Source organism: Hyalella azteca, unplaced genomic scaffold, assembly GCF_000764305.2.
Source record: "Hyalella azteca isolate HAZT.00-mixed unplaced genomic scaffold, Hazt_2.0.2 contig6661, whole genome shotgun sequence".
Classification (NCBI taxonomy): Eukaryota; Metazoa; Arthropoda; class Malacostraca; order Amphipoda; family Hyalellidae; genus Hyalella; species Hyalella azteca.
The window spans coordinates 710,601-734,395 of NW_025936815.1; the positions used below are offsets into that span (position 1 = coordinate 710,601).

The 23,795-nt window shown below is 38.9% G+C and overlaps 1 protein-coding gene across 1 annotated transcript; it reads right to left on the bottom strand.

Annotated features, from left to right (window-relative positions):
- Window positions 1–268: 268 nt before the first annotated feature.
- On the bottom strand, window positions 269–21,233 carry LOC108679431 (cAMP-dependent protein kinase catalytic subunit 3). The gene is made up of 8 exons (XM_018168054.2): window positions 20,957–21,233; window positions 4,895–5,063; window positions 3,751–3,860; window positions 2,343–2,496; window positions 2,003–2,094; window positions 1,306–1,487; window positions 765–842; window positions 269–434 (listed from the first exon to the last, which is right to left on the bottom strand). Exons 1-8 carry the CDS (start codon window positions 21,054–21,056, stop codon window positions 309–311), a joined length of 1,011 nt encoding a protein of 336 aa, XP_018023543.1. The 5' UTR covers window positions 21,057–21,233; the 3' UTR covers window positions 269–308.
- Between the last annotated feature and the right edge of the window lie 2,562 nt (window positions 21,234–23,795).

Here is a 23,795-nt window from a genome sequence, read left to right on the forward strand (position 1 = left end):
TTTTAGCGCATTTTCTCATGTATGTAAAAAAATGCGCTATTGTGTTCGTCATCTCAGTCCGCGACTTCACGTCCGTCGGTGACTTCACGGACGGACAGACGAGAAAATGCGCTGTCTGTCACTCACTGCGGTGAATACTGATCTATTTTTAGCGCATTTTCTCATTTATGAAAAAAATGCACTATTGTGCTCGCTATGACCGTCCGTCTGTCTGTCCGTCCGTTACTTCCCATTTTCGTCGACGAGAAAATGCGCTCTCTGTCACTCACTGCGGTGAGTACGGATCTATTTTTTTGCAGTCGAAGCCGTCAGAAGTCAGCGAAGAGAGCGACCTGAGCAGCAGGCGCGGCAGGGGTTGACTGCCAGTCTTTCTCAGGGTAGTCGTCGAAGTTGCGCGTGTCGCCGTCGTAGCTCACTTTGGGCACGATGGGCGGCTGCAAGGAGTAAAGTATCAAGCACTTGTACAGAGAGTACGGTACATTTTGTGTATTAAATAGAGCGTAATTTACATCACTAGCAGCCGGTAATTTAAAAAGACTAGAAGCAAGAACCAACAAATTTGATGACATAAGATTAGTAAGAATGAATTGAGGATAGAAAATACAAATTGCAATCTGTCATTGTTGTTAACAGACACTCTAAGCTTAGTATAAATTGTTATGGTTTCGAACATGAATCAAAATTTCCAGTAATCATTAGGCTATAAATTTTACACACTGATGAACCAACATCGGAAGTTATGTAGGAACAAGTAAAATAAAAACCTGTGTTTTCTTCTCATATACGTCGTCCCAAATAATGTGACGGAATAGCTTGTGACGCTTGATGTCCTCTGCGCCGTTCTAAATTGAGAAAATAAAGGTTACATTAGGGTTGAGTACAATTCTCACCCCATACATAAAGGGTATGCGATATGTTGAAGCTAGCATTACAGGAGAAAATATGACAGTTTCTGATACACTAAAAGTCTGATTTCATAACATCCATATTTAAGCTAACTTTCATTAACTTCACAATGTTTTACTTATATAGAACCTAGAGGCCATAATCGTTTTATACACACAGCAAATTTATAGTCAACAAAAACTGCAAGTTGTCAGAGTTTGACGTTCATGGTAAATGGTTCACTCAATTATTTTAAAAACGTGGCAAGAACCATGAGATAGCAAAACTAGATTAATGACATGGTGTAACAGGCCAAATTAAAACGTTAGTGCAACTTGTCTTTCTATTCACTCTGCAATCGTGGCAGAAACTAAAATAATGACTAAAATAATGAGATGTTACACCGAGCTGAAGTCGTACCTTCATGGCGCCCAGGCGCCGGGTTCTCTCAGCAACCAACAGTCGCTTGATGAGGTCGCGTGCGGAGCCGTCGATGTATCTCGGGAATTGGTATTGACCGCACAAAATTTTCTCGTAAATACCAAAGGGATTTTCATCGAAAAATGGCGGGTGTCCAGCCAGCATCTCGTATATAAGAATACCTAGAAGAAAGATGAACGAAATATTGAAAAACCCAGAGGGATGCTTGTTTGAGTTCCTAATGTAAGTAAGGTACTAGTAATATTTTCAGGAAGTAAGGATCAACATGTAGGAAAAATTAAGGTGAATTCTAAGTGTATGATAATGAAGAACTTCGTTCTCAGGAGGTTCGGAGAAATGTGATGCAATTAATTTCTTAGAATGATAATTAGAAAGAAACGAACTAATGACGCTTACGAATTAATTAAAATTGCACATCGTCGGTGACGGCGAACCTCGTAGTATATATAGGTAAACAAAAATAAATATAACTCAGTACTCACTGCAGTGAGTGACAGAGAGCGCATTTTCTCGTCGACGAAAATGTGAAGTCACGGACGGACAGACAGACGGACATGGCGAGCACAATAGTACATTTCTTCGATAAATGAGAAAATGCGCTAAAACTGACTCAAAATTAGTTCAAGGTTCTTTTCTGTATTCTGATGAAGAAAAGCTTAGGATGTGCAGCACTCACCGAGAGCCCACCAGTCAACGGCTTTATTGTGGCCTTTGCCCAGTATAATTTCCGGTGCCAGGTACTCCGGCGTCCCGCAGAGCGTCCACGTTCTGGTGGTGAAAAGTTTATTTACTAAGAAATGCGAGAAAAAACTTTCACTGTTTTTCACTTTCACTATTTCACAATTCGCAGCGGCAAATTTATTATGTATCTAAATTCGAAAATAGTTGAAGGCATTAAAGTAACGGTAGACAACTGGATACGCATTGCAATTATATCACTAGATACCGAACAGACGAGATAATGATTGTGTGCGATTAATCAACAGAAAATACATTGCATACTTCTTATCTCTCACCTGTCTGACAAAACTTTACTGAAGCCAAAATCTGTTATTTTCAGATGACCGTCTCTGTCGAGTAATAAATTCTCTGGTTTGACGTCTCTGTAGACGATCGACATTGAGTGGAGGTATGCCAGAGCACTGATGATCTCGGTCGCGTAGAACACCGCTGCGACAAACGCAAATGGATTACCATGAAACGGATTGCCAAAAGAACGCGCCTGAAAATCGAAATTGGTTGGGAAGTGCTGATAATATCTTGTATGATGGCAGTCGGAGTATGCAAAGTAGGTAGTTAGAATATATTCATGACAAACAAAACATTGAAAAATTAATAATAAAGAAAAATAACAAAAGTTGGATGATAAAAATATGGTTAAATTTATGCAAGCAATGAAGTTAAAAAAGGTTTTGTAGGAGACGAAGAGTATTCGGCTTGTTTGACCTTGGCTTCCCGCTGCAACATATGCAAAACATTCACCAGTGTTATAAGTTCTCCGAATAAGTGCGATCTATGTCGCACACGATTTAAAAAACACCTTATACAAGCCCCACACAGTAAGAACAGCGAAGAAATTAAATGCAGTTCATTAATTAATAGTGACCTAAATTTTGATAAAATTCTACTTAAACAATAAGTAAAACACGCCTCTCACAGCTTCTGTTCTAGACAGTAATGGAATGCTCAGTGTTTTTTTTTCGGTACCAGAATCCCAAGTTGAACCAGTTCCTCGTCGACATCGTCTGATGCGGTATTCAGAACTAGTTTTTACAGCGTCATGAGAACAGTTCATGTTCACTGCATATCTACCAGAAATTTAAGGAAAATTTGAGGTTTCCTAAACACAATCGAAATCCCCATTTAGCTAAGGTTTTGGGAATCACTTGTTGGTCAGAAAAACATCATTTGGACGTATTATAACTATATATAACGAACTTAAAACCTCTCCTGACAATACACTTATAAATGAAAAGTCTCGAAAAAAAATAAAATAATGTTTGTAATACGTGCCCAATAACTGGATAAGGACGTCAATTTATACTGTACTATACATAAAAAATAGATATAGGGTCTCAAATCTTATCCAATTTTTTTTAACAAAACAAACTATGTTTTTCTAGCTCTCTGAATAAGCTTAAACGCAGAATAACGAAAATAGAATTTTCTTATAATTCAAAAGATGACGGCCGTCACACGCTTCGAAGGATTCTCTTGAATATTTCTTGAACGCTGCTACACCACAAAAAATCAGATCAGCTTCAACAGGTAAAATTGGCTAGAGCCGACGAAAGAGCTGCTCCAATTGGGAGAAGATATTTTCAAGATGTGTTATTCTAAATAAATCAAAATATGTCCGCACACTATACGGTAATAAAACACGCACGTTTTAATTTAATAATAATGCAACGAAGGCTAACTCACCAGTGGCCAGAGGAAATCTGCCAGCACTTCTGAGGTAAGAGAAGAGTTCTCCTCCGCAGACGTAGTCGAAGAGCATGTAAACGAAGCTGTCGTCGTGGTGGTGCCACAGCCTGTATACGATAATACGACTCATTAAGTCTATCACTGTACGATAATACGACTCATTAAGTCTATCACTGTACGATAATACGACTCATTAAGTCTATCACTGTACGATAATACGACTCATTAAGTCTATCACTGTACGATAATACGACTCATTAAGTCTATCACTGTACGATAATACGACCCATTAAGTCTTTCATTGTACGATAATACGACCCATTAAATCTTTCACTGTACGATAATACGACCCATAAAGTCTTTCACTGTACGATAATACAACCCATTAAGAATTTCACTGTACGATAATACGACCCATTAAGTTTTTCACTGTAAGATTGTGTAGTCTTTCATCGGTTTGAAATTAATGAATAGCTTCTGAATTACCCCACCGATAAATAACCATTACAAACAAATTAAGCGTGCGAAATCTTATGCATTTACAAATTTTGCGTCAAATTATCTAATTGGCACTAACTATTTCATAGATTAGATTTTCTAATTACAAATACTTCTACTACTTCAATTAGTATAATTCTATTTCTCTGAACCACCAGCAACTCGAAAATGGGTTGGTGCATAAACTTTCACAGTGACTAATTCGCTTATTCAGTTCCGATTTGAAAGACAAACTTTTCGTAAAACAAAAACGAGATTATCGAGCATTTAGTGCTGCTAGGCCTTAGTTCAGGTAAAGCATGTGTGAAAACTTCAGTAGTCTTGATATTGATACGTTCTTTGTCAGCATGAAACTTAAAACCTAACGGGTAACATTCACAATTTTGAGAATAAGTATCACCAAACTCAATTTTAAACGAAAGGTAATTATTCCTCCTTCATACAAATAATTCAGAGTAAACTTAACATTCATAGTTTGCAAATTAATTCCACGAAATAACCTAGTCATACGAAATTAACTACTTATTTCGATATAATTACCACTAAAAGCCAAATAATTTCCTGAACGGCTAATTTTACTGACGTTTACCTAACCATGTAGATAATTTCTTTATAATGTCGCAATTGAATACCCATTGCTCACATGTCGACAATGAATGGATGATGGACTTGTTGTAGAATATTTTTTTCGTTCCAGCAATGTTCGACTTGCTTGAGTCTGACCAGGTCTTCGATGGCAAGCACCTTGAGTGCTCGGTACTGTCCTGAGGATTTGTCGCGACACACGCACACGCGTCCGAACGTGCCCGTGCCTGCACAAGACGCAAATTCATTATATTCGTAGAAATAATTCAATATAATAACCCAACATTAAACATTTTTTAAATATGCTAGTTTAGAAGAATATTCGTTACTGAGAAACACAACGTGATATTAGGCCAATGACAATATTTAGTGCTTGAAATATTATCAGCTTTCAATTTAAATGATCCAATTTGTAATAGCCAAATAAAAATATTTTCCATTCTTAAGTGACGTGTGCTTTAAGGAGAACTACGAGGCCACTAAAAATTTTTTTCCGATACGCCTCCGACCTCATCAAGTAGACTTGCACATTATCTCAATGTAGCAAAACAGTCAACGCTGACACAAGTTTGGCAAAGAGCCAACAAGATAAAGGCTCATCATGAAAAAAATGTGAATGACTGTAAATAGAACTAAAACTGCCAGCTTTAAATAAAATCGAGGTCAAGTCACACTCTTAGACTAATGTTGACCGATCAATCAGTGATCATGTGAACCATGCCTGGGTTGATGGTTCCGGCCGATGGTGTAATTAAACAATATTATTTCTATACGCCAAGGATTCTGATTTTAAACATGACGACGTGTCTATATGATAAGTCAAATACTGTACTCATTAGATAACGCTTGAACAATCTACAGAATTTGGCAAACAAATTTCATGTCATTTTAACAATTATCAGCAAAGCTGAACCAACTTCCACAAAAAACATACCACTCACGAAGTCATCCTGGAAGTCACTCTAATTGGAAACATGACTCCAACTTTTTAATAATATTCAGTACAATATCGAACGCAAAAAATTCAGGAATGTTAATTTTCACTTGAAGTTTGACCTCACGCGACACTTGCATCACGCTATTAAACTTGCAGCGAGCTATCATGCTTGTAACATGTTATTATGGTTGATAAACTCAATTATGATCGCATCACGCTGTTACACTTGCAACACGCGGAACTTGCAATAACTGGGCGACACTTTCCGCACGCTATTATACTCGCATCACGCGACACTTACAGCACGCTATTATACTCGCGACACTTACAGCACACTATTATACTCGCGACACTTACAGCACGCTATTATACTCGCGACACCTACAGCACACTATTATACTCGCGACACCTACAGCACGCTATTATACTCGTAACACTTACAGCACGCTATTATACTCGCGACACCTACAGCACACTATTATACTATAGCAGCACGCGACAATAGCGTGTAGGCGACTGGCGCAATGCCGTCTTCGATTAAATTCGGCTACCAAAGCAGGTCTCCGTGAACTTTATCGTATTCATCGGCGCAAGCTTCGAGCTGGGCGCGAGGGATGTTAAGCGGTTTTCAAGGTTCAGAGGGCAATACGGAATTATAACGTGCCTAGAACCGCGCGAGGTTGATGAACCTGGTGATAATTTCTGCATGATTATATTCTGGTTATTGTGATCAAAGGTCTGACCAGTTTTAGTCAAATTATGCTTAGTTTTTTTATGGTATTTTCTATGATTTATGGTATTACAAAAATTAATCGAAAACCAATTGATGCGAATTGATATTATTCAATCAAAAGCCATGCATGAGTGATACTTCAGTGCACAAAAAATTTAAAGCCGTTCACTATTTTATTTAAGATAAACCAATGGTTGCACAGTGGCACATCAACATTCCAAGAATTTTCACTATTTCGGAAAAAATTGACTAGGTTCAAGATGCGTAAAATGCTCTGCTGAGTAAAACATGGCTGAAAATTACTGTGTTTTTGAACATAAATTAGCTTGCCTACACATACGGTAAACAAGTAACATTCAGTACGCGCTCGTCGTCAAAAATCAATAGTCGCACGCATGAAAGTTTGTACGCAATTGTCTAGGTTGGCCAACTGACATGTCAAGCCAGTATATGAAAGTTTGTTTTGATTTTTTAGTTAACTTAAGAGCTTTGACCACCTAGTTCAGCTATAATATAAATGATTGATACGCTGACAGTTTTCCTGGAGGCAGAACACAGATGTTAATGACGCGAGTAAATATTGGAAATTATTCAACAAATGGTGTTCAAAACTAAAATTATGAATCGTAATTTAGCTAAAATCAGTATGACAGCTGTCAAAGTTTGTCAAAAATAATTTTGATCATAATATTACGAAACTAAAATAATTACATAAAAAGCTAAAATTATTTTTGAATTTTCGCAAATATCATGCTCAAATAACTGGTACATTGAAAAATGCAAGATTCCAGGCAGAGGCTTCCCCCAAAAAATTATTGAAGTTTCGAGGCCATCTATAAGTGCGTGACAACAAAAAGTCACCAGCACTAAATATCAGGTTTTTTCTATAGTTGTGAGCAGACGTCTGGATGCCACGAGACCACCGCGTGTCATGTTTCCTGGGTTTAAATTAATCCTAAATATCCTCGTGATGATAATCATGGAAATTATTAGTGTCAATTTTGGTTAAGTTATCATATAGACTCGCATGCAGGCTAGAAACGTGCAAGCAAATCATCACCACGGAGTCACATCTCCACAGTTTCGCCTTCATTGCCGCTATTCGAGTTGCCGCTGCTCGAGTCGCCACTACTCTATATTGTCGCCGCTACTCTAGTCGTCGTAACTCAAGTTGCCGCTACTCGAGTCGCCACTACTCTATATTGTCGCCGCTACTCTAGTCGTCGTAACTCAAGTTGCCGCTACTCTAGTCGTCGTTACTCTAGTAGTCGTTACTCGAGTCGCCATTACTCGAGTCGTCCTTGCTACTCTACTCTAGTCGTCTAGTCTTCATCCGTTACGTCGTCTCCTGAGATTTGATTTTGCACTACGAAAACATCTAGCGCAGTATGAGGAACAATCTTTTCGTTACAGCGCGTTTAAAAATTCTCATCCGATTATTTTACAGTACATTTGTCAATTATAAAGAATTTTGCATTTCGAGCACCTGTAAAATACGATGGTACACTGTAAAGCTTAACAGATTTTTTCAATATATATAATATATATTTGGGACCATATTTTATATTATTATTGCATCATGGTCATACAAGATTCCTTGAGTTACGCATAAATTTTTGATGCATTATGTTTTTTATTCCGAGTTTGATTGAAGTTCGACGAGTTTTGTTGTAGTGAAAGTACGAGGAAGGCCAGGAGGAGAAAGACCTATTCCAACATCTTGTGTCTCCTCAGATCGCTTCATTGCATTTTAGTATCCTGTTGATTATTGTTACTTTATTTTTCTGCTGGAGACTGGCTAGCCTTGGGTAATTTTGTTTTTGGAACTGGTACATTAAAATAAATATGTCATTCCCTAAACATCGTATACGATTTTAATGTATTATTTAACTGGTGCAACTCATCCAAGATTGTAATAAATTGTCCTGAAATGAAATTGAGCAGTAAATATAAACGCCCTATAATGTGCATAGCTGTGTAACTGATATATCAATGTAATTTCGTAGAAGATAAACTCCCAAAAATTTTATACATAAAAAATAGGACCATTAAACTTTTTCTTAAATATTGCAGTAATCTTTGCGTCTGTCAGAAAACGATCTCATACTTTCAATAATTTTTATAAATTTTGTTCCTGGGTTTGTATTGAGATTGGTGCTGAAACCGACCGGGTCGCACGTGTAGTTGTACGAATGTATAGGCAGACCAGGGAGCGGAGTTGAACGAACAGGTTATAGGGGTTAGGGTCATTGGGGAGGGAGGGGAGGGGAGAAGGAGTCTGAAAACGGCAGAGTAGTTGGAGAATTACAATGGAGCATGATGATAATATATAGCATTTGAGAATGCATGTATAAATGATGATTTCAGTAAATCAATTATTCATTTTATATACACTTGCAGCACTACCACACCCTGATATAAAGCCAGCTTTATTTTAAGTTTTTGCTTTTATTAAACAAAAATTTACATGATAATTTTTGACTTAAGTCTGGGTATAATTGGTTCCATTGTATATAGAGATTGTCTTCTACAGACGCAGTACGCGCCTGAAGCTTGGGTGCGAAGAGTTATATAATGAAAAATAATCTTCCAAAATTTTAAACACACACTACGACAAAGAGGAAAAAAGTCTCTAGGCAGTAGTTTGCCTGTGCGTGAACAACGAAAGATAACCACTGCAGGGTTTATGCATGTGGCTGTATTCGTGACTAAAACTAATTTAGCCACGCGCGAAGGAGAAATTCATGTCTCTTTAAACATGCAATTCATAAGAATGATATAGTGGTTCAATAGTGCGTCAGGTGTGAAGGTAAGTCGCATCGCATATAAGAAAATAAAACATCACCAACGAGGTAGAAAATGTAAATCATGAAATGATTGTTATTCAAAAAGCATTTTTTCTCCGGCAATTTTTCCACCAGGACAGAAGGTCTCGAAGGGCCAGACCTCTTTACATAGAAAGTAACGGTGAGACGCAACAGCAAAGAAGACCTGCGTGTAAACTGTCCTTACAATACGTCGGTCGTCGGCCACCCACTCGAGAGAGAGATAAGAAATAACGAGACTTAGTGCACCACCCACCCGAGAGAGAGACTGAAAAGAAACAACATGACGTCGTCCACCCACCACAGATATAGACAAAAAGAAACAACATGACGTCATCCACCCACCAGAGTGAGAGGAAGATAAGAAACAAGACGTCGTCCACCCACCAGTGTGTGAGAGAGATATAAAACAACATGACGGCGGCCACAAACCAAAGAGAGACAGAGCTTCGAGAAGTGCAAGGTGTCCGGCCTGCGTTAGAACTAACCACACGGGATGCCCGTTATTGACCACCACTGCCCTGCTTCGAATGGACCAGCATGATCCCTTCCCTCAAGAACTTCGGAAAGTAACCTTATCGGTCGCAAGCTAACAAGCAGATCAAATATATTAAATTAGATAAATCAGCCCGCAGGAAAACAGCATGATATAGTCTGGACTTGCATCGTCTGCCATTACGCGAGAAAATTCTGCACCACTCGGACAGAGCGCGCCGGAGCCTGGGAATAAATACGCTGCTCGCCACCAACCCGTCCGTATCTGGCCTGTGCATAGAATCAGCCCACGGTCGAACGGCCACTTGTCGAAGGATTATAGATTTTGGAACAGAACAATGCTATCTGAAACCTAACCTTAGATGCTGTGAACTTAAAGCTACGTAATTTAACGATGCCCCGGAAGTCATATTCATCCGCGGTCTTGTTGTGCACGGCAGGTTCCATGCAATTCCCCTGGCGTGCTAGGCTGATTGGTGGCAATCCATTGTTTGCTGGTTACAGTTCAAGCTATAGTCAGGGTATGAAGTGAAGTTTCGATGTAGCGTTCAGTGATGGACGATCATACACTCTAGGTTATTCGCTCACGTGTATGGGGGTGTTAAACTCAAAATATTTAAAAGGAGATGATGTCATGGGCTGGGTACTGACGGCTGCACTTGTCCCGCGGCTAATTGGTGGCCTTGCAGAAATATACTATGCGTTCCAGTCAGGGCTGATTGGTGCACAAAATTGTAGTGCACGCCGCACGGCTATGCTCCCAACCCCACAACTAAGATCATCTGACGGTAACACTGCAGATCAATGGTATAGGGCAGTGGTTCCCAAACTTTTTCAGGCTGGCGCCCCTTCGGCTCCCTCGTGAATTTCTATCGCCCCCCACAGACATACGCCTCTTTCTTGAAATTTAGTACGCTGCAATTTTAAAAGAGAAAGGCTAACACAAATGTGTATTTCACAAATAGAACCCCATTTAGTGAACCACTGTGTTTTTCAGCTGTTTTAACTGTTTCAGCACTAGAAACCTAGGACGTCTCGGGGAATTTACGGCCGGACTTGTTGCCGGTCTCACGACCAATCTCCAAATTCAGTTATCAAGTAATATCTCCCAAACTAATGAACGCAGCTCTATGAAACTTGGAACACGTATTCATCAGAACCTAACGGTGATGTTAGCTCGTAACTTTTTTTTATTTCACCTTCATTCGTGAGTTACGCGTATATTGCGAAACAGGCCGAAATTCGCAGTGAGTTTTTTTTCATTTTCTCCGTCATTCTTGATTTCACACTTCCTTATATTCGGCCCGTATCGCCGGGTAATTTATCACTTAAATTCGCGGCGATCAAGAAATTTCTTCTAAACTACTGAACAGATTTCAAGGAAACTTTGTATATAATTACCTAACCTCTCAACTCTGATGTTTAGCCGGTGACAATTTTTATTTTGCTTTCGTTCGCGAGTTATACAGATATTGGAGGAACGACCGTCTTTTCTACCGGCCGGTTTAACCAAGAGCCGTATACGTATAGCCGTATAACTCGCAAACAAAGGCAAAACGAAAACATTTTAACGAGCTAAATATAGGTTATAGGTTATAGGTAGCTGAGGTTAAGTATTTAAATATTAAATTTCGCTCAAATCTGTTCAGCAGTTTGGAAAAATTTATTGATTCCTGTGAATTTAAACACGTATTGCTGTTTAAATCACTAATGAAAGGGAAATGAAAAAAAAAAAAACTCGCGAACGAAGGCACAATCGAAAAAATTTTCAGGAGCTAAGCATTACCGTTCGGTAGTTAGGACTGCAAATTCAAAATTTCCTTCGAATCTGTTCAGTAGTTTTGAAGAAATTACTTGATAACTGTGAATTTAGGCCCGTATTGCCATATAACTCGGGCAAAAACAAACGATGGCAAAATTCAAACAATTTTCACGAGCTAAACATTATCGCTAGGTCCCAATGAATACGTGTAGGTACTAAGTGAGACGTAAACACAGGAGAGGTTAAAAAACAGATCTGGGTGACAAAACCATCGCTGGGAGTCATATGCTGCACGTGTTGTGTACAAATCGTCAAACTAACGTTCGAAATTCTGACTTCGACTCCAGACTATCGCCCCCTTATCGCCCCCCTACCGCCTTCTTCTTCCTTACCGCCCCCCAAAATCTTTCCACCGCCCCCATGGGGGCGATATCGCCCACTTTGGGAACCACTGGTATAGGGTCTCAGCAGCGGCGCCCGTGGCAACGTCAAATTCCATGTGACTTTTGACGAGCCAAACCAAGTGTTACAATCTCCCTTCGCACGGTGGCATTTGATTAATTTCTAGTTTTATGGCAAAGAGGCATTACAATTGACCGTTTATCGTCCGCTTATCTGGCAATATATTACAGTACGCCGGCATTCTAAGAAGGAAGTTGATATGAATCATATTGCTATTCAAGACGTTATTGATGACTTTACTGCACCATAAAGGGTGAATACAAATCCAATAAATAGATATCCAACTTATCAGTTCCGGATCATTCGCTATACCATTTAGAGACGCTATCAGGAGACGCTACGTTAAGAATGTTTATGCAGAAACGCTGCTAATTGACATTCGACTCAAATTCCAATGAGTCCAACAATACATTTACGGTGAGTCCGAAGAGATATATGTATATCAGATGCGACCTGATATAAAACTGGACCATTCCTGCTCAACTTTTCTGATAAGAGTTGAAAAATCCGATAGAATACAACTTCATTTCATACGGCTGCAATTTTTTTTGCCCAGATCGTATAAAAAAAGCTTGCTGATTTTATATCGATTTACTAATTAGATAACACTTTTGTTATGGAGTTAATCCAACTTAAAACAGTTATCAACTCGAAGATAGGTATCAGTATATCCGACGCATTATTTATACTTTATTCAACATACACGCGCATAGCGCATACTGAGCAGGGTGCAAGCATTTGTATGGAGTGCAAAATGCTCCCAACGCTATTCGCACTCCTGTTATGTCAAATCGCCTCCATTCGATTGTAAAGGGCACGCACCGCTGCTCGGAGTGCGAAAATAGCGTGCCTCTCATGCGAAAATACAGTTCGGTTAGAAAAATAGTAAGCAAAGGTTTCAAAATTTTTAAAGATAAGCAGCAGGACGCTCTGAATCGAATACTCAGTTTTACTACAATAATAAAACTGAGAGCTGTTATGCACGAGCTCTGCATTAATAAGGAATGTTTGTATTCCTTGCCTAAACAAATTGTAATAAATGAGCTGTTATATAATATCGCCTATATTGAATAATTTTTTTCTACACAAAGCACTGCAGCGTTTGCCGATGAAATTCAAAAAAGAGGTCTAAATGAAAGCAGAAGTGATTAAGTTTTACTTCCTCGGAAGCTACTGCAGAGCGCTGCACATTTGCTTGCAGCAAGCCACCACGCCCCTGGTGCTACTTCCGCACTCAAACTACTGCTAAAATGAACTGTTTCGTGATGTATCTTCATCTTTTCGGGTTACGACGGAACTAAAATGCTAAATTGTGATTACGGTAGCTGAAAGAGAAAACTGCACATCCAGAGCCACACATAAACCGTATGTCATTGACAATTTTCACAAGAATCGACAAGGACGACGCGATGTAACTGGGGTAAAAGCAGTACGGAAAGGCAGTCAGTATAGAGTCAGTAGTAATTTACGATGTAAACTTTTCAAAGCTTGGAGGACTGTGGCCGCCAGCGTCTGTGTACACGACGGGACCTCGTGTGAGTGAGTTAGGTTTTGTGGTGTGTTAAGGTGCCTGTACACAGGGATAGTACTAGCCGCTAGTTCATCCGCCGCTTGAACTGTCCACGCTACTAGCCTCGTGTATAGGGGTTCAGCCGCTTCAGAGGCATGCGCCGGCAAGTGCCCGAGGCGCGGCCGAGAGAGACAACGATGTGTTGATATCTAGGCTGGAGAAGTGGCTAGTAGCGCTGATGCAGCCATGGTGAGAGCATCTGTGCCGCTCCTGTGAAGTATCTTGGGTCACGTGAATCATGGCTTGTTTGAACGATAATGTTTCTAAGAGGAATCCAACAAGGTGGATTCCAGACGATATTCAATTATTCTTTGAAATATTCCAAAAATACGAATTAAAGTATAATGTTTTCCATGATGGTTACTCCAACAAAATGAAGAGAGAAACGAGTATTTTGAAACGGAAAGAAGACCTTATTAGTCAGGGTTTAGTTGTTCCCGACGCTGTATTTTTAAGGGCTAGAATATGGAGTATAAAAAAGACGTACAGACTCGAGTTGTTGAAGGTGATCACACTATCCATCTTCGCAGACCTCACTCGACGGCTTCTAACGACGCACAGGCGGGCGCGAACGAGAAGATAGCGGCACCTTATACTCTCCTCGTGTGTACAGGCTTACTAGCCGGATAGTCACCAAGCGACCGACACTAGCCAGATTTACTAGCCGTCTGCACTATCCCCGTGTACAAGCACCTTTAGTTATCATGTTATGAACACAGAGCGTGAACGCACCCTTTAAACCGCGTCTGTCACAAAATCGCCAAATCGTTCGCCCGCGCGTTGATAGTCTCACAAATGCCTTTGGAATATACTCTCAAAATTCCCAGTGCATGTGAAATTTTGTCATGCTCTATAGTTCGAATACCTACTATAGAAAGAAACTTTCTTCTATTTTTATTTGCGTTCAAAACGTAGCAGTTTTAGGAACAAAGAAAGGTAATATGCTCATTGTTTGATTGCAAATCTATAAGGATCAGTAAATTCTTGGCTAATATACCGTCTACGACAAAAATAAAAGGCAGAAGACAAGACGCAAATAAATCCTGTGACAGGCGTACAGATAAGCGCCTCTATAGTATAGTAACGTTTTCTGCCACGTAAGGAAGCTTCTTATGATTGAAATGCCCTAAGCACCGACTCAGGGTAACATCAAAAAGAAATGTCGTATACGCTCGAGTGGGGGCAAACTGATAACGCAGATAAAGAGTTCTGATCGTAGATTAGGTCGGACGTGGTAAACAAAATAAGCTTCCACTGCCATAGATCAAATTATACCGCCTCGGCTTCCATTTGAGATATGATTGAGATATCATTTTGCGCGTCAGAGGCTTCTATGTTAGCAGCTGTGAACGGGCTTTTGGATCAAGCAAAACTGAAAACCGAGAAGAAAAATTATCCATCTAATGAAACTCAAAATGTTTCGTCTATCTTGAAATGTTCGCTCTACGGCAGGAGATAATACTTCTCCACGACCTAAAATTAAGAATTTAACAGTCAAGCTGAATGAAGTGTTACCTAATTAAAGACTAGATGCACTACGCTGGAGACGAAAATAGAGCAGACTCGAGATTTGTCACGAAAAGAGGCGAAGATCGAGGCATATGCACTAGCAGCCCAAGCCCATGGTTAAACCATGCTAGCAGCATGCTTTAAACCTAAACTCATGATAGGTTCATAATTATTTTTATAATACCATTATTTCCCCACAGATTTAATTTGCTTGCATGGGAACTATGCACGTTTCAAAGTTTACTCCGACTGATGTTGGAACAGCCGAAAAGTGAACGTTCATGCGGAATATTATAAAGAAAGAATATTGTCAGAATAGAATTGCACAACACACGCACAGCCACAGGCATAAAATAAGTAGGTACATGAATACAAGCTATCAAAGAACCATTTCATACACCGACAATTTCTTCAGAATATCTGGTACTATTTAGCTCACAGTCTCCCAGATTTTAACTGGCTGCCCCGCACGAAAATCAGACAAGAGTTTCGGATTACTTCTCGTGCTTGTGGTAGGAAATTATGCACCACCAAAAAACGTGGCCAGATCAATGACGTCATGACTGTGGGCGGGAGCAGGTGTGTGACTTATACGCTCTGCCAAGATCCGTGCTCAAATAGCGTAATATTGCCCGACATACATTGCGTTACAGCAACTGCTCGAGGTGGTGTGAGCATGTCATATTGTGAGCACACCCGACAGATGAAGCACCACTTTCAGTTCTAGAGCAAGGTTAGGCCACGCTCAAAGTAGGTCACCTGCGTCTTATAAATTCTAATGAATTATCAACAACTTCCCACTAGCAAACCAGTCTCGAGCCGTAAGTCCAACAAAAGAATGAAAAAAAAATCGAAAGTCCAATAGGTAAAACAATGAAATTTTCGAAGCATAATTAACCGAAAAGAAAAGAACAAATTTGTACTTCATATACTGTAACGTGTCCGGCACATATATACATCCCATCCACCGCCAAAGTTTAAAGCTAAAAATCAATGCTTGCCCTCAATAATTCGTTATTGGAACCACCGTTTTGACCGACTGCTACCGATTGCAAATTCAGCTTTCTGAAGGCACTTCACAAGTGATAAATAATAAAAATAAGATAGTATTTGGAATTAATAAAACGTTCATATATAATGAGTCCTTTATTCAAATTTTGAGTGATTCTGCCAAGTGGTTAACTTTTGAAGCGAGAAGTCGGAGTTAATCACACCCATTTCAGATTAATTGGAAGGCAGCGATAAAATTTACTGACCCGTTTGGTCAAGCACTCGTAGAAGATGCCTTGTTTCAATTAGAAAATTTTTTAATTAAACACAAGTCGACTTATAAAATCACACGGGCCTGACCTCACCAAAAGCATTGATACGAATTTGATGAAAATTAGGTAGCTTTTACACGTAAGCAATTGGTGAAGGTTAAAATTGTTGTCACAATAGCTTTTTCCGCAATGCTGCTTATGTAAACTTTAGCTTCTTTAGTTTCAACCCCCAAATGAGGAGAGCGCGAATGTCGTTCACATTTTACATGAATGTTAGCGGCAAAAAAAAAAGAGGTTTCTCGCCCTAAGCATGCCAGCGAACTACGCAGATAAACCGATATGAAAGCTAAACGGTTTTAGCGCAACGAACACAAGGTGTAGTTTTAACGTGATAATAGTGCGAATCCCAGGCTACAGTGTGCAATGCAGCAACACGTGTCCAAAAGAACTAACGTAATGCGGCATTGTTCCTCCGACGCCTGACATGCAGCCCGTCAGACCGCCGCTAGTTTAGAAGTTAGGTTCCAGCGAAATGTCGAGTCACTTAGTCGCGCTCGGCAAGCGGGATTCCCATGAAGCTGTCGTTTCGTTGCAGCAAACGGTCATTGTAACGCTTATATTTAGAGCATGACAAGCAAAACATAAGCGCACAGCACGACAATAAGGAACTCAGTTTTATTATCGAGTCGCATATGACAAATAAATGTAATTAAATAATATATTGCAAGGACTGTACGCGATTCGATTTCACAATTATCAGCGTCGCAACTCCATAGTTTTATCAACATTGGTCTAACTCAAGAAAGTTGCCTCTTCAAGAGAAAGGCAACTTCCTTTACGTACGTCATACAGTCATTTAGATGACCAAGCAGAGGACATATTTGAATGCATTGACCGAAACTATATTTATTCTCCATCTTCGGCTAAATAAGAGACAGTGTGTTTACACTCTAATTATTAATAATAACTAATTTAATATATTTACTACGTAATATTGCCAGTAGCGTTTCGAAGGACAAAAATAGATTGTGTAATATATAATTCGAAGTGGTTATGTGTAAATTCATCACAACATTCGTTTCTTCTCAGGAAGCAAGTGCTAAATGAATTAAAAAGTCGACCTTATAAAAATAAATTAGTCTTCTGTGCACAAATAGGAAGAGGTGCAGTGTGGGTTTGCCCTCTCCATCTTGCATCACAAGGAGTCACTATGACCTACACGCACCCATTTTTAGACACGGGAATTTCCGTGCAAGATATTTCTATGCCATGTTTGAGGATGATACTACACTATCTGGTGATCATTGTGCTCATAATTATTTTCCCTAAGAATATGAACCGCGGGTAAATTTAAAGATTTCCCTTATTTGATATATCTGAGTTTCGCCAATGAATAAGCATAGAAAAAATAACGATTTTTTGTCAGAATCACATCTACTATTACCTTCCTTTGCTGTCCTAGAATTTTTTTCCTACCTTGGATATCACAGATAAAAAACTTGTATGATTAGATGCAATAAAAATTCGGTTAATTCATATGCCAACAAAATTCTTGAACATAATAATTTTAGGTACTATTTGTAATTATGTAATTCACGAGTATAATAATGATTAGCTGTGACGTATCTGACGAAATAACTTGAAATTACTTAATAAATTATCGCATTAAAAGCGGTAATTCATTTAATGTTATAAATTAATTAATATTTGAATTGAATAACATCATCCCGAAATTAATAATAAATAATTAACTGACAATCATAATAATTCATGTACATGAGCAGATGAAAAATAACTCATTTTTAATGTATTTTAAACTAATTCATGTGCGAAAACGCTTGGAATAAATGCTTTCTGGAAGCTAGCACGACGGCAGAAGCCTTATAGCTGTTCTTTCTGCATAAGGCTAGCCAACCCTCGACCAGAAAGGTCAGATTAGAACACCTAATCCCTAAAAATATATGAAATTTACGAAACTGTGCATTAGATAACATCTGATACTCGTAAGTCCAAGCGAACATTTCTTCCGAAATTATCAAATTATGAAATTCTGGTGCTCCATCTCTTTATTAATGTTCAATGAAGCCGGCGAGCATCCTCGCACTGCCATTGAAAGTTCAAGCATTACAAGAATGGTTGAGCTTGTGTTTATTAATTTTCTACCCGAATTAAGAATAATTATGAGAGGGAAGGCCTGAATGAAAGAGATTGCGTGATGGAGGAATACCGCTCAATTTTGTCCCCTTCCAGAACTCGTTTAAAAACGAGGTAAACGGGACGGTACTGTTAAAAGTCCGAGTGGCGTTAATAACTCTTACTTAGCAATTTCCGAGTGCAATTTCGAGCTTGAAATCGTTTCACGAATATTAGAGTACTTAATTTACAAATCAGTGGTTGGGAATATCCAAATTTTGTATAATCGGGAACAGCAGCCACACTAAATTTCTCTGAGTTCAGCGTGAGAGCAAAAAACTGCAGCAGCGAGTGTTCGTGGTTTGTTGCTGTAGTTATCAGAAGTTCAGCAACCTATCATCTGGCATTTCTCATGCTCCTTAGCATCAACAAAACATGTTTGTTATCGAAAAACAGAGATATACAGTATACTGTCGAAATATTTGGGCAGATATTTTCCATAGAAATTAACACGTGAGTCGCAGGTGATAGAGACTCGCCCATACTTAGGTGATCGGCAATTCGAAGTTCCATTAATAATGAAAACCCAAATTGTTGAGGGTGTATGTTTGAATCATGACGGTTTGAAATATTTAATTAAAATAGCCCATCTGCACTAATTAATTTATTCGTTAAAACGTACTTCACTAAAAACGTGCTTCACAAAAACCTGCCGATCCCTCAAGCTATATAGCGGACGGCATTTGCTTAAACGAGGCAGCTGAAAATAATTCACTATTTTGTACGGAGTGTCAAGAGAGACTGGTTTGTTTACGGCAGTAAAAGTGCACCAGCTTATGCCAGCTGGGGTTCTTTTAAACTATAGGTCTTCGTGAGATGAACGCTTCAAGAACCGTGAGTAAACCTCCGATTATTTTGACACCAATACAAAAATATGCTTTGAGTGAATATACACAGCATGGAAATAAAATTTCATTTTGTTTTATATTAGCATAAATATATTTATATAATGAAATAATATTAACCCCCGGACTAATTGAGTGGCTTTGTCTATATGAACAGAAGCTAATTATTTTAAGTCGTAGGGAGATCGCGATTCGAGATATGATTTGCGAGTAATAGGAGCGTTTGTTTTATCTCCTCATAATCAACACCTAAAGAGTAAAGACCGCTCGGCATTACTGAATATAGGAGATTAAGATTGAGGAAAGTTAATCCCTAAAAATCCGTTGCCATGATATTAAATAACTCACTGTTAAGCCAAGTACTTACAACCGCTTCCGTCATCCAGCAGAAGTGTCAACCGATTAAAATGTGGCTGCAATAATAATTCAAAATAGATAAATCACTCATAACTGGAAAATAAAATTAATTACATTTAATTTTTTTAGTTTATACATGGCGGAGGATAATAGACGGTGAATGGTACCTCATTTCATAAAAAAATTGAAGTCGCCAAACATAGATAAAAACCAGATGCTAGAAACGAATTCGAGAAACTGTCCGTCACTGATAGATAATGACGTCGGTCCACAAAAGAAAACATCAATCAATTCGTGTTGATCGTGCGCAGGACGGCCCGGTGTGTTTTCTTAGGAAACTGTCAATCGAGCTGACGGCAGAGGCCGCAAAAATCACACACCTACTTGACGACCGACACTGCTCCTTGTTTCATGCGGCTTAAGTTTGATCTCGAACAATCTTTGTGCACGATGATTAAAAGCTAAATAGTAATTGTCAACTTGCTTGGTATGATTGAGATCCCGATCAGGCAAAAAAATGTTGAATCTACCAGCATTTGGGAGACTTAAATTATTTTCGACATTTCTTCCCCATAAAAGGTTGTAAATTATATTGACTTTCTTCTTCACAAAACATTTGCAAATAAATTCTCGCGAAGACGCACTCACGCTCGAGTTGAAACAATATATAAATTGTAAGTTACAGATGCGTGGTCTCATGAAAAATTGGCTCATGTTTGTCTATCAACAGCTAAAACTGTCAGAACGGATACGATGCCGATGGCTATGCAATTGTTTGCATGTGAAAGCTTTGCTGACCATTATATATTGGCCTCGAGATAGGAGAATATTCTTATCATAAGGAGAATATCATCAAATGTTATGTTGAGAAATACTGAAACGTCGCTAGAATTTTTAGATGAATACTGGAATAAGTATCACTGCAATTATTGCGTGCATCAAATAGCAACTTCAGTCGTCATCCTGAATATTCATGTGCACACGGGAAAGCTGTCGTCACGCATCCCTGACAGCACCACGCGAGCATCTGGCGAGTACGTGGAAAAAGGGCGGCTGCCTGGCAAACGAAGCTGGAAAACAAACACCTTCGAAAGGTAGACCAGAAACCAGACGAATAGACTAATCGGAGGAATAATATGACTAACAATTCTCGCCTTATGCTATACGCACCAACTGTTTTGAGGACGTCGAAGTCGTCGAGTGTGTGATCCTCTTCATATTCCCCCAATAGGGTGCCCAAGGTGCCTCTTCTTTTGCCAGGTATAGACATCTTTATGTTGGTGTCAGGTAATACTCAGGCGAAATAAGTTTCAGCTATGTATTGTTTTCAGTTTCGCAAAAAAAAATACAATGTAGGTACGTTTCAAGCACAGTTCAAACGGTTTGCAAACAAATGAAGTAAATTATCTATCAGAGGAGCTAATGCGCAGTACCTGTAAATCCACCATAGCTTAGTTATCATATTATTGTCGATAGCTTGAGGAATCTCCTTGAAAATTAATGCTCTTGCGAGGCAATTGTTATCAACGAGAGTCGAGACCGAAACAGTAAATAACTAATTGTTGATTGGGGTCAGAAATATCTGTTCAGTCTACTATTGCTTCAGTTTATATCAAAGAAAGGCACTCACTCCGTTTATAAAAAGCACTGTTTTATTATGGTAGATTTAACATATTTATATAACAGTTCAGAAATTAATAACCAACGAGTTTCCACTCAAAATGATTTCCCCGCGTCTTCGAAGTAAGAAAATCAATACATAACCGCAAAGCGCCAAAAAAACAAATAGTCGAACGTGTGCTCAAATAACTTTTTACAATCTTCACATTATAAAATAACGTGTGAATGATACCAGCATCTGGAATAAATATCGCAATGAAAGAACACAGATGGTTTCTCGCTGGAATAATATTACTTCAAGTAAGCACATTTCATCACGTGCTGAGTTTATTAAGTACTGAGACTGGTGGCGTCGTGTTTCATGTGGCAACGCTTGTGAAGCGGGGCGTGGAGGGGAGGAGCTGAACATGATGCGCGGCATGAGTTAGGTGTCACTGAGTGGCTGAATCCTTTTAAATAGCCAGTGGTGGTTGTTAGTGAAACAAGTCAACTGTATGCATTGTTGAAAATATTTTATTCCGTTTTGACGCACTCTTCGTCATCCCCAATTCACTTGTCAAAATCTGATGAACGGTCTGGTGACTATAATTCAACAATTACTGTATCATTCAAACAATTGAGCAAAGTTATAAAAGCACATGGTTCCGACTTATGGTGACATTTCCAGTGGTTTCTCGCTCGAGGCTCATTCATACGACTCTCTTCCGTATGAAAATACCTCTAACCACGGAGAACCTTTGGCTGATGACAAGTACTCTTTTCGAGATTGCTGAAGAAGTCATGAAAATATTTTCGTTGAACTTTATACCAAGATCAAACAAAACCTGCTACCTCACCGTTGCACGAAATTATTTGCATTGCATAAAATCAAAATCTCAAGCAAGAAATGCTACCTACCTCGAAATTATCATAAAATATCAAAATGCCAGATCGCTGCTCGAAATAATTTTTACTAATTTCAGAACACATACTAAACTTGTTACACTAAACAACTCTCAACAAACAACTGAGGACAATAAACATGACTCAGCGACTTCTAAACCTAACTGATGGCGCTGATTGGCGCATAGCATACGAATTCTGCTGCTCCGCTCGGCTCGTGTCCAGCTTTTCCAGCGTGCCAAATTTAATACCAAATAAGTTTTTATGTATACTTATTTTATGTACCCAGCATCTCAAGGATAGTTTAAACTTTAAAGGTTGGTCATCGAATTAAAAATCCAACACAACTTTGCCAACAGATTAAATATTGAGTAGCTGGGATCATTATTAAATAGTTTTTGCAGCTAGCAACAACTCTCATATATTGAAGCTAGCCCGAACATTGTGGAATCCTTATCATTTTATTATCAAGGCTACCTTAAAGATTCAATAATTTAAGTTAGACTAACCGCTGATGCGTTTAATGCAGCATTTATTCTACCTCGGGTTGCGTTTATCTATCGCTGATGTTCGAGGGTTTATCCATTTGACTTCGCCTTATCATTAACTGAAGCGTCTTGTACGTCTATTTACCGGAACTTTCAGACACGTTCATTTTTAGACTATGAGTGAACATAGATTTATCAAGCCTTGTCTAAACATCAGTAATTATAGCTTGCACGGAAATGTATACATTGCTCGGATAAAATTCGCATTAGAAATTTAATTAAATTATTTATATTTTCCGTCCGGATAGTTGAATGAATGAAGATAAATAAGGTTTTTGATATTTCCTATCTAAATAGTTTCTAATAGATGACATTAAATATTGAACAAGCGTTAGCATGGACGTTCTAAGCAACCACACAGAACCGGCGGCTCTAAGGCAGTGCCTCTGAATACACAGGGGTATAATTGATTATGCTCTTCCTTGCTATTTATTACTCGCCAAGTCACTGCAATGGCGACTAAAGTCATCTCTATGCAGCGTTAAGTCATCTTAATGCTGGCCAAAGTCATCCAAAATTTAAACAAGTCACCCGATTGAGCTGTAATTATTGCTAGGCCATATACGCGTCTTACTTTTAACAAATTACAAAAAAGAATTTATTATTCCAAAAAATGGAACTAAAACAAAATTAGTACTACATCACGAACAATGAGACCATTCATGTCTGATCAATAAGAAACACAGAAAACGACAACAGAAGTACTCAAGGTAATTTGCAGAATTTCTCGGAAAAGAACTTCGAGACCTCAGCGCTAGTGTCAAAAGGATTATTGACAGAATGACTATGGTGACAGAAAAAAACATTCCGATATGTCAGACATAATGACATAAGCCGACTCGTATTCCGAGTTAATAAAAATTGTGCAAAACGGCAAAGGACGATTTCGACTAAGGTTATGTCACTTATGTGTAACAGTGTACGGTTGCAGCTCATCACCTCGACGACCTCGCATTATC